This window comes from Diuraphis noxia, unplaced genomic scaffold, assembly GCF_037042655.1.
Source record: "Diuraphis noxia isolate RWA-SAM2 unplaced genomic scaffold, SU_Dnox_SAM2 contig0001, whole genome shotgun sequence".
Classification (NCBI taxonomy): Eukaryota; Metazoa; Arthropoda; class Insecta; order Hemiptera; family Aphididae; genus Diuraphis; species Diuraphis noxia.
Genome location: NW_028301711.1, coordinates 46,976,590 through 46,989,721, shown reverse-complemented (window position 1 = coordinate 46,989,721; position 13,132 = coordinate 46,976,590). Strand labels below are relative to the sequence as shown.

General features: G+C 28.0%; 1 protein-coding gene and 1 pseudogene across 2 annotated transcripts in view; one reads left to right on the top strand and one right to left on the bottom strand.

Annotated features, from left to right (window-relative positions):
• Positions 1-13,132, top strand: part of LOC107170610 (NFX1-type zinc finger-containing protein 1-like) — a 62,931-nt pseudogene that overhangs the window by 34,173 nt on the left and 15,626 nt on the right. The gene's annotated exons all lie outside the window — the stretch shown is intronic.
• On the bottom strand, positions 8,606-11,604 carry LOC107170614 (uncharacterized). The gene is made up of 6 exons (XM_015520779.2): positions 11,128-11,604; positions 9,608-10,136; positions 9,378-9,540; positions 9,143-9,318; positions 8,951-9,068; positions 8,606-8,863 (listed from the first exon to the last, which is right to left on the bottom strand). The coding sequence occupies exons 1-6, from the start codon at positions 11,204-11,206 to the stop codon at positions 8,690-8,692; spliced, it is 1,239 nt and encodes a 412-aa protein (XP_015376265.1). The 5' UTR covers positions 11,207-11,604; the 3' UTR covers positions 8,606-8,689.

The window sequence follows — 13,132 nt, the reverse complement described above, 5'->3', positions numbered from 1 at the left end:
CTCCACACAGCCACACTATACAGGGTGTAACAGATAGAACTGACTTTTAGAATAACTTTTGTTCTAATTAATATTTTTTTATTTTTTATTTATTTTTTTTTGTTTATTATTAAGAGACCCTTGCGCTACACGTACAATATAAAAAAAAATTCATTTTTTTAATAGTGCAAATAAAAAAAATTAAATTTGATTAAATTTTTGTTGGAAAAATTCAAAATAGCCAATTTGTAAATTTAATTAAAAGAAATATTTTGATGGTAAAAATATTTATCTAAATCAATTAGTTTATTTTTTAGAATTTTTTTAAATATCAATATTTTTTTGCATAAATTACTTTAGAGCGTTATAACTTCTTTCAAATATTATTTTCAATATTATTTCTGAAATGAGTATATTTCTTAAATTAGTTATTAATTATATAATTTTCACAATTTTTGTCGTACGTTTAATTAGCATAATTTTTTTTTTTTAGTCCTATCTGAAAACCCTTGTGATATTGCTGTTATTATGATCTATATACCTGGTTCAAAGGGTAACAATAACAATAAACTAGAGTAGGTAATAGTTTTTACATTATTTTTTATTTGTCCGGTATATATGAGAGATGAGGCGTGTGTGGTGTGGTCGTGTATTTTACAAATCAACAAGAAAGTAACTAGATGCCCTAGGGAAGTACAAAGTACTGAGACATTATTTCAAATGCGAGACATCAACGTATTAAATCAAAAAAGTTAAGTTTAGAATTGTTAATTATATAAAAATGTTTATTATAACATCATAGCATGTGAGAAATACAGCTTGAAAAAGTTTCTTAATCCATTCAATCCAGTCGAGGCAGCTCATGTCGTTAATGTTGAAGAGTGTGACGTTTAGGATATATTGGATATAACTCTATACGAAGTTTTTCTGTTCACTTTTGATGTAACTATGAAGTGCAATCGATTTTATTATTAATTTGAATTATCAAATTTAATATTCTTCCGACTTATTTATACCTAGTTGGATACCCGATACCTATCTTCATCACATTTTATACCTAATTGATGATAATTCCGTCTCAACCATTACTAATAAGTAATAACATAATATTATATTCTAATTAAACCAACACTGAACACAATAAATAAAAGTAATAGATAGTCTCCTAAGTCTGCTTTCGTTTCTATATAAATGTGCAAAAAATGTTAATATGTTAAAATGTATACATTTTTGTGAATAAAATAGCTTAATATATAATTATAGCAAGTTATTGGTTGATGATTATATAGATAATGGTATTAATAACGGTTTCAGATTTTATTATATATATTAAAATAATTTACAAAAATGTCCCAGCTCTTAAAAATGTTAATAATATTTTTAATATAATTATCTATGTGATAAACGTCTTTAACTTCCGATTAAAGTCCTTATGCACACTGCAACGGTAGTGGCGAAATGAAACCGTACAAATTTTACCGCTACCGTAGAGGCACCGCCATCACCAAGACCAAAGACTTACCGCTACCGCTGCAATGTATGGCGACTTTTACATAGATCAACAATTGAGTGACGGAAATCAGTATGTCAGTAGTAGATGTAATTATATATGTATTATATAATTACCTATATAATTTTTGAATTTTGAATACCTAATTAAAAAAAAAACCCATATAATACCAATATTAGACTATAATGTCACATAAAATATTATAAGTTATCGAGATCTAATTATTTTATATAGGTATTGTAGTATTGATTAAAACATTTGCAAAAATCTTTAATGCAACCTTAATTTAATAAAAAACACAAATAAAGTTTTACATTTTTTTCATTTAATTATTTCAATAATCTGATCTTTTATTTCAAACTCCTGCATGAAAATTTTTATGGCTTTATTGACTTCTTTATCTGTTGTAAGGTAACTAAAAACTATTTCTCCAGAACCTGGTGTTAATACTGAGTTGTGTATCGTTTTTGATAGCAGGTTGTAGGCAAGAGAAATTCGTAAACAAAATTCATCTTTTAACATTTTGTTATGTTCTAGTCGATGTAATAAATTTTTCACATCATAAGCCTCACATTTTTCTAAGATATATTTCCATCTCATCTCTCTTCTTAATCGTCTTCTTTCAAACAAATCGCTTATATCCTTTGGAAGGTCGAATCTTATATTACGAACATGTCTTTGTTCAAATTCTTCTATAGCAGAACGAGCCGTTACAAACCATTTGAATCCATTATTTAACTCCTGAAAATGTCAATATTATATTAATTATACGTACGCTATTTTGGGTTCCTAAATAAACCTTGAAGTAGTTAAATATATTATGCAACGTTTTAGGAAGTTTGACAGATGGTCAATTCTACGTCCCACAAAGCCGTGCGTTATCAATTGACTTTTATTAATATATTTATATTGTTGCAAGAAGCGGCTATTACTTGATTATTAATATATTATTTTTACAGTTGGACCAAAAGAGTCGTAGATATTATCTATAGAATTTGTTGAGCCAAAACTCAAAAAGGCTATTACCTATGTTATTATTATTATATTAAATATTGATTAAATCATTTATCAGCTATACGTTAATACTATCATTTGAGTTACCTTGTAATTATTTTTTAGACACACACATATATTTATAATACCCATTCACCACATACCTCATCGGTATTTACCTGGAAATCCAAACCACTACCAATTAAGCTATTATAACACCACACAGCATATTACTATTTATTATACACATACAACAGGTAAATCGGTGAGTAATGGAATGACAATCGACGGTTTTATTTTTAGTGACAGCATTGATAATATAAATTCAATTATACCGGCTGGTACAAATACTTGTATATTTTAAAATTCTCTAGTAAAATATTTAAATATATATATATCATAAAACAAAAATGATAATATAATAAAAATCTAAAAATCTAAACTTTTTCTTGATTTATAAAAAATACTTAGACTTTTCCAAATTTTCACTAGGTAACTGTTTTAAATATGTGGAATTATTTGCAAAGTTAATTCATACTGTGATTAAAATAGGCATATATTTTCCCAATATTCTTTATATATAAATCAATAATAATAAAAAAAAACCACAATTCAATTTTATTCTCGTAAATTAAGTATATAATATTATATTATACTTGTGTAAAAATTATATTCTGCTCTATACATGCATAAAAAAAGAACTGCGTTCATCGAAAAAGTAAACGAAAACGAAGGCGTATAGAAAAATTTGTATACATCAATTTCTGAGAAAATTAATCTTACCTCCTACTTACCTACCATTTTTGTTTCGGCCTTTACTGCTCTCTCTAAAATTTTATTGTACGCTGTTAACGGCACCTGAAAATAAGGTATACATTAGATTATTGGCAAGTAGTCTGAGTAGTCATCGTAAAAGGCGTAAGGCTGATACAATTTTTTAATTTATGAAATAAATAAATGTTTTAAACTTTAATATTATAGTCTACAAATATTTTACCGTCAATGCTTTATGTTTTGACATATTTTGTTCAATTACTGATGATGTACTACGTCAACCGTCTTGGACTAATGAAAGAATGAAGGGAAATTAAGATTAATATTTACGTCGTTGTAAGATTCACCAACATTCACCACCAGCAACAATTGTAGATGGTGATTTTAATTTAGATTAATATCCGAGTTATGCTGAAAATAAAATTTAATGTTGACTAGCTTTTAGTTATGGTTTATTGCTAGGTGAATTAAAACAAATAGCGCAACAAATCAAAAACCATTCTTCAAGTTCAGTCTTTTACAATTCTAAAACTATTTATATTGTCATATACGCACTTTTCGGTGATATATTTCTATCACTACTTGAGTCCCACGAATACCATAAATTAACCGGCTACAGTCTGACTCTCAAGAAGTCAATATCGTTATAATATACCTTACTGTTTAGATTTTCAATCTTCAACGAAACAACGACTACAAATATTAACTGATTACAGTCTAACAGATCAGATTGAAAGAACACAATTAACTTCACCGTTTAAACCTTAAATTCTCAACCATCAAATTAACCGATTACAGGTCGAATTTAAGGAGTATCGTAAAATTGTGTGGCTACTCAAACAAAAAATATAATTTTATATGTTGGTAGCACTTTTTATTAAAAAAATGAAACAATTACAAAAAATAACTGTTTACTATCGGTTTACCTATATATTACCAGGGCTAGGTAAATTGTATTTGAAATAAGTTTGGTATTCTTTGAAAACGTTAAATTGAGACCCGATAAAAACAAGTGTTAGGTAAGTCGAGTCCCCGAAAATAAGATTGTAGATTCTGGCTACTAATTAAAAAAATAAATGCTATCATTATATATATATAGTGAAACCACTTAATACCGGACACTCTCGATCGCCATAATTTTTTTCGTTGTACGGAGGTGTCCGCTATTCAAAGGGAGGGGGGGGGGGTAAATTCTCGAAAATAAATCGTAGACATTAATAATTACCTACATATTTACTACATTTATTATTTATATTATACTTAAAACCAATGATATTTCTATTATTTAAATGCAAATATTAATATTGTACTTATACTGGAGTATATCGTTATTTTATCGTTGGAAAAAATTTTTTTATAGTATTAATAATAATTTATAAATAATATTATTTTTTATTTTTTTAGTAGCCGGGATTTACAATCTTTTTTTCACGGGACTCAATTTACCGAGTAAGACGTGTCGGTAAGTAAGTTTTATAAGAGGTCAATTCACTCTTAATTTTAAACTCACGGAGCTAAACGTGATCTGCTGAGTGTAAAATTTGATATGTTACACACTTGTAAGACGGAGACAATAACTCTTGTGGATATAATAACGTCCTCTTAATAAGAGAAACTGTCGTCATCGTTATTACTTATTGGTTATCATCTTAGGCTATCATTTAGTAAATTTTAATAACAGCAGAGCGTTTGTTCAATAATCAAGAACTTAGCATTTTTGAACCATGTTCAGTACCAAATTGATAACAAAAAATCACAATTATTTGGACTATGATATTAATTGAAAATTTTAATAACTGAAACTTCAAACATTGTTCATAGCATCCCTCGTTTCATATGAAAAATTTGTTTTTCTCAATCATGTAAAATGCAAAATTTAACACGTAGATACGAGACATGAGTCTATGGGGGAGGTGAACCCCATTGATCCCCCTCCCCGTAAATACGCCACTGTATGCAGCATGCTGCTCTAATAGGTGCATCAATATTGTTATAGGTACTTATCTGTTCGGCTGTAAGGCTGTGTATTATTGTTTATATATATTTTATATCTTTGTGTTGTTGTTAATTATTATATACCATGTACTAATATTATTAAATTGTGCATTATACAGCAACCGAATTACCAAAATCGATCTACCATATTTCTTAAGTTACCCTTTTTTAAGCACACGCCCACTAGACATTAGCACTCATAAGTTTTGCTCAGCGACCACGTCCACTTCTCTTGAGTGAACGCTACACACAACATATATATGCAATTTACACAGGTCGGTCGATGTGTGGCTATTAGTTCGGGAAATTACCCATTTGCGCCAAAAAAAAAGGTACTTCTTTCCGATCGACCATTTTCGCCAAATTGACCTGTGTAGATTATATGAAACGTAGGTTACACAAACTATTGTGAAAAATCACATTTTTCCTAATTCTAATAACTAAAAAAGTAGTTTTGAAAAAAATATAGGTACCTAATACAAGTTTATAAAAGTTAGGTATACAAATTGTTAGCGCTACGTAGGTAGGTACACGACCGTTTTACTATCTTAATTCTTACGCGCAATACGCACTCGCCGAATCACTCGACGACAACGGGACCTCCCTTGTCTGCGCTCGGCGATGTTGGAAAAATATAGGTACACACGAATTGCGTACCAAAACAGGTTGACGAACCTTTTTGAACGAATTACGTCCGGGACGCAATTCGTTCAAAAAGGCCCGTCTACCTGGTTTTGTACGCAATTCTTGTGCACCGAAAAATATTGTTGAAACCTCTGTTTATTTAGCTTAGCAAGAATATATTACGATTTGTTTATACATATTACATATAGAGCCATTGTTGGGCTTGGGGTTAAATATTTCGGATAAGAGATCTGATATTTGGCATTGTCTTATCTCCTTGTGGCTTTTCATAAATTCTGCATTCAATTAAAACGTATAATTATAACATAGGCGTATCTACACTGGCAACCTAGGGCGACTGGGCTGTCCCCGCAATTTTCGAAAGGCGACTGTCAACCGTGTATAAATCTGGTGATTCACAATTTTTACTTAGAAAAAATGTCATGTATTAATTATTTCGTTATAATAATATTATATTGCATTGTCGAATACATGTCTTCATCTCTTAATGATTCTTATCACAAATCGGGATAATAATTAGGTACATGAGGGTAACGGTATTCCGACAATTAACATCAGGGACATTTTGACACCCGACGGTTTTTTCGATATCGTACTTATTGCACTCGCTATTTTTAAAACATGGACAATTGACACCGAACTATTATAATGAAAGAAAATATTATTAAAAATAAAAACAATTTAAATATCTTTTTTTATAGCTTTTATTATATTTTTTTATATGGTAATGATGTGGATGGTATTTTAACATACTTCAATGTAATATTTGTTAATGAAACGTACAGGTTAATTAACAATGCGTAAGTTTTGTGCTTCCAAAGAAGCCCATCTATGTTTGTTCCATATATTATGTGGAACGCGGCGAATGTGCTCAATACAAAAAAAAATAGGATAATATAGTAGACTAATAATATATCAGAAGGTTGGAACAATAAGTTCCAATATCTAAATAGATTTTAACATCCACATTTAATTTATAATGTATTGAAGCTTTGCAGGTGATGAACTCTATAACCTCAATGGAAATTATAAAGCTAAACTTTGGTATTCAAATAAATTGTAAAATTCAAACAAAGAAACGCTTAAACAAATATGTAAAACTTCTCAATACAAAATAAATACTGAAACTATTAGTTTTTAAAGAACGTATCGTATAATTCGTAGATAACCAAACATTAAATATGATCTCTTATTTTAATTACCTTTTATTTAAATTAATTAATATTTACAAAATCTTATCTTTTTATTTTATTAAAATACATTTATTATTACACGATTAAATGCTTATTATTTAGTATTTATAAATTTTATATTCGGCGTCAAATGTCTTGGGTCTATAATGTAAAGAAAGAAAAATGTTTCTACAAAAAGAAGACTTGTATTTAAATTTTGATATACACATGTTATTAAATATATATATGTTATGAGTTGTTAAATATCCTTCTTATTATTAAACACGTTTGGTATCTATATAATATATATTTATAAAATAAAGAATTTTGTTAACCTATATCCACTAGTCACTAGACATTAGTATAGGTACACATCATCTATTGTGTTTATTATATTGTGTAGGTAATCGGGTCTGTATAGTTGTATAGATAAATAATTATCCTAGAATTAAATTTAAAGGTACTGAAAATACCGTACATTATTAATTGTAAATAAATAATACAGCCTTTTTTAAAACTATATAAATATTAATTGTAAATAGATAATACAGTCTTTTTTAAAACTATATCAATATTAAGTTAGTGGGACTACTCCCCCTCCCAACCAATCAATTGATAGTGGGTATGGGTCATTTTTCGGTTCATTAAGGTGGTGCTGGTCACTATTAGCTAGGCTGCCACTGCGGATGAAGTCTTTAATAAATGCATGATATAACTAAGTTAGTTATATCATGAATAAATGTATAAATATTTGATGCAGTGATGACTGATATCTATACTATACTAGATTATTTTTTTATTTGTATACTGAATTAAATAAATAGATACCTACTTAAAAAATTTTAAATTAAATATTTTACTATACTAGTAGTCATTAGTACAAGAATATTTGGTAAATGGTTCAGACCTTTTTAATGTAGGCCCTCCTGCGGACAAAGTCTTCACTTGCCTATGTATGAACATATAAAAAATTACTGGGGGTATATTTACGACTATAAAACTACAAAAATATATGTTTAATAAATCACTTTTTGTTCTCTATTAATCTTCCTAAACATATATTTTTCAATTTTAAGAAATGAAAACAATATTCAAGTTTTTTTATAACTAGCTTCCCAATTCAAAAAATTTAATACTTATGAAAAAAAGATTTTTTTAGGGTCATATAGAGTTTTTTTACTGCTATTAATATTAATAATTAACTGTAAAATAAAAATTATGAAATTTTTAAAAATGAATTAAATTAAATTTTACCCAATATTATAATTTACCTCTCTTAACGCACTATATTATGTTCAATATTTATTTCGATATTCGTAAAATAAAAAAACTAAAATCTTTTGCATACCTACATTAAAAAACAAATGATTTTTTATCTAAGTCATAATATTAGTATTTATATTCTATGAAATATTAAATCATTGATAAATTATTATCTTCATTAATGTTTACAAGCTAAACAATTTAATACTTGTTTATATTTTAACTTTTTTAAACAATTACACATAATTAAGGATAAATATAATTTACTGAATCATTAAATGTTAGTAAGTATCTGTTTATAATACTGAAAAGTATCAAATACAATATTGTATTAAATTGTGTAAATATCAATCTTATATTATTTTTTCCTAAAAGAAGACACAAAACAGTTATCAGCATTATTAGCAGCTGTTAAGAAACGAGAATGTTCTTCATTCACTTCAGATACCATAGAACTTAAATTGTTTGCATTGTGCTCTATGTAGTGTAATGCTGTCATATGACAGTTCAATATTCGACAAATAGTATTCAACTGAAACCAAAGTCAAATAAATCATTATACAAATATATTTTAAAATAATTTTTTGATTTATATTTATATAATTTTGATTAAACTTACATTATTATCATCATCATGATCATTTTCGGAGTTGGCTTCATTTAAAACGTTTACTATTTCTTTAATATCCCCTGACATTTGTTTTACTTGGTTATCAATTTCTTGAGCAACGTTATAACTATATAAAATATTATTTGGTTAAAATAAGTGAAAAATAGTAATTATACTATATAATTATTTAAAAAAACATACATTGGTTCCCTTTCATTGTTCAAGCTACTTAATACTTCAGTAGATTGTAATTCTTGCTCTAGTAAAACTAAAGAATCTTCAAGTTCTTTTTGTTGGGATATCAAGAAGTCAAGTTCATTTTCAATATTGGCTTGTTCTTTTTTTTTTTTCTCCAGAATATCGTTCAGTTTTATCAACTACAAATTAATAGTTATGATAAATTAATATTTTAAATTAAATAATTAATATAAATTACCTTAGTGGATTGATTTTTTAACATATTATCCCAAACAGTTATTTCACTTGCTTGATTAAGAAATTGTTTTTCTTGATTTTCTAAGCTGACAGTCCAGTTGTTCATTAAATCAAAAAGTTGTTGAAAATTATTTGGTTGAATTGTGCTGAATTGACTATCTGATCTATTATAGAAATGTATTATGTTATTATAATTATAATTGTAATTAAAATATTGGATTTTATTCATACCGAGATGTGACAGATAGCGGTTGTGAAGTAATTGCTGCAGTAGTTTGTAATGTAGTAGCTTGGGCTGAGGTTGTTTGAGAAGAGCTCAATGAAAATCCAGGACTGCTTTTTTTACCTGATGAGAAACCTGAAGAAACTGCTGGAGATGTACCCAATGAGAAATTTGTTGATACTTTAGTTGTTCCCAATGAGAAAGCATTTGACACTTGAGTAGTGACCAGTGGTGAGGCAGTAGATGCTTGAGTTGTAACTAACGAGACACCAGTAGATGTTTTGGTGGTACTAGCAAATGAGAAACCAGTAGAAACAGTCGGAGTAGCATTCAAAGAGAAAGTAGTTGAAGTTTGATTTATTCTCAATGATAAAGTATTAGATGCTTGAGTTTGACCTAACGAGAATCCAGTAGATGCTGATGTTCTCAGTGAATAACCAGTAGATGATTGATTTTTAACACCTAATGAAAAACCAGTGGAAGTTGATTGGGTATTTCTCCCTAAGGAGAAAGCTGTTGAAGCTTGAGTTGAACCACCTAAATAAATAAATAATGTTTTAATACATAATATGATGTTAATATAATATCATATTATCTTATTTTCCCTTTCTTTTACACAATAGGCTTATAATTTTATTCTGTATTTTTTTTTATTAAAAGGCATTATAATTTATCAATAAAAACTATTTCCACCCATTTTTTTTTAAATCAATATATCTATAACTATTTTTACCTATTGGTTTGAAAATAAATAAATAGATTTCTAAAACAGGCAGGTACCTAAAATTTTCTTAATTTTTTTATCGTATAAAATTCTAAAATTCATCAATTTTGTTTTACTTAATAGAAGCTCAAATCACAATCATGTAAATTACTGAAAATGTTTATTATATATGTATACTTTGTAAATATGGACAAATAAATAAAAAACATTACACAGTAAAAATATTATAAAGTTTAATCAATAAAATTATGTTTATGTAAGTTATTTTACAATTTAAGGCTCTTAATGAAAACTCTATAACTAAGGCTCATACTGTCTATACTCTCATATTTCCACTCAAATTGGACTGACAGCAACTCACAATATGAGATGTACCTATGCCGAGCACTTACTAAAAAAGCTGCATCAGCAATTTTTTACCAACAGTTGCTGGCTTACAATAGTTACTTTCATTATATTTTATTAAAATAACATTATCAGGGGTTCATTAAAATATACATTATAATATTTATAAATATGAAATAATTAATAGCACCTAAAAAGTAATAATACTAGATAGTGTATAATATAGTCAACAAAATTTATGACAGAAATGTTGTAGGTATGCTTTATTCAAATATGCTCGTCATAATATACTATGAGTAACAATTGAATTAGATTTATGTAAAATTATCTGGAGAAAATGAACACAAACAAAATTACATTTTAAGAACTATTTTGTAAAGTTTCAACGTAAAACATTTGTGTTACAAACTTGACGTGTTGCAACCTAGTCTAATTATTAACAATTAATTTTTAACTTACACGAAGCATTAGCAGGTGCAGTCATTGTAAACATTGAAGGCTGATTTGTGGTTTTGGTTGCACCTAAATTTAAACTCATGCTGGATAAGTAAGGTATTTAGATGTTACAAGTTAAGTAAATTAGTTTGAGTTTATACGATTAAAGCATAATCCTTCAAGTCCGAAATTCACAAAAACGGTTTATTATTTTATAAGTTATAACCAAGAAAATATAAACTTTATATTAATCGTGTTAACATATTATCAGTGATGAATAATCACAATATTCAACAGTAACCACAAATCCGCAGTGCTGCCGGTTGTAGCGATGCCTGGTGACCGAAAAAATCGATAGAATATTCTCGAAATACTCGATTGTTTCATTTAATCTAAAATCATCTAAAAAGGTTAGGTAATAGGTCTTCAAAACTCTTGTATGATATCTTTTAGCAAGTACGGTCTTAGATTTCGTAGATACTTTGGCTAGGAGGCTAGGACACTGTACATAATATAAAAGAACAAACAAGAAACGACACTCTGCCGTGTGATAACATAGTGGAGGCTCGGCCTTGAAATTACGTTCGAATTACTGGAGGCTCGGCCTTGAAGTTGGTACCGGTTTTTGTTTACAATAAATGTATAGTAAATGTAAAATGACAAGATTGTCATTATAAGTAAATTATAAGGTTTGTTCCACAGATATAGAAGATAAACTTTATTATCTATATCTGTGGTTTGTTTTTGTTATAAGTTAATTGTTAACTTTTAAGTTTCAAATGTGACAAAAATTATTGTATATATTATATTTACAAAATCATGGAAATAAATTAATTTGTTATCAAGAATCAAAATTGTTTAATTTCTTATCAAAACTTTTTGGCCAATACTGCGGCCACGGTCTTATATACAGGCACAGACTTCTATACTTATTATAGAAGTCTGTGTATACAGGTCGGGCAACTCGGTACTATCTAAACCACTATTATAAAGAACAGGTTATCGCGCGCCGTATCAGCGGTTAGAATGAGTTACGCTCCGCGTAGTTCATAAAACCGCCGAGCGCTGCTAGTCAGACGGGCTAGATTTTTATTATTCCCTGTAGAAAAGAAAGTTTTATCATTGATTATAAAATATAAATATTATAGTATTTATAATCAATGGTTTTGAGCTTGCAGACTAGCTGCAGTTCAGTCTTGTAAAATTGTTAAGTGTTCGTTGGAATAAATGTAATAATATTATGAATATGTATTGTATTCATAGGCGCCCGCAGGGGGGGGGCAAGCTGGGGCATTTGCCCCCCCTGGCTTTTTTAAAATATTTTTTAAATTGAATGTTTTAAGATAAATTACTATATACTAAACAAAAAATTTAAAGTATAAAATAAACATAATACAATAAAATATAATATATTGTATTTGTACACGAGTATAATAAAAAAGATTATTTTAAAACACCTAGTAAAATTATAATATTTATCCTCAAATCCTAACATTGCCCTCCCCCCCCTAGAAAAATTTCTGCGGGCGCCTATGATTGTATTCAAATACTTTTTTAGATTCTGAGCGGAGCGATAAATGTATTGATTTTGAATGATGTGTGTTTTTTTATTCTTTTATTTTTTTTTGCGTCTGTCATCACGTTTTAGATCAGTAAAAATAATTAGATTTTCTTCAAAAGTAACTTTTCTGATAGGAAAGTGAACCTATGTGGTACTTTGGGGGGTCAAAAGTAAAATTTTTTCTGTAGTTTTCAAAAACGCCGTGAAAAACAAATGAAAAATTAAAGAAAAAACGGGAATTTTTACGCAAACCCGATTTTCGTCAAAATTGATTTCGGTTTTTGGTGTAATTCTAAAAAAAAATGTCCGTAGATACATGAAATTTTCACTGGTTGTTTATATTAGCACTTTCTATATTTGATACAATTTTCAAAATATTTTGACTTGTTTTGAGCTGTTTACGGATATACTTGGTTTCCAACTTTTTAGGTTTTTTTTTTGTATTAGGGGGGGGGGCAAATATATAGT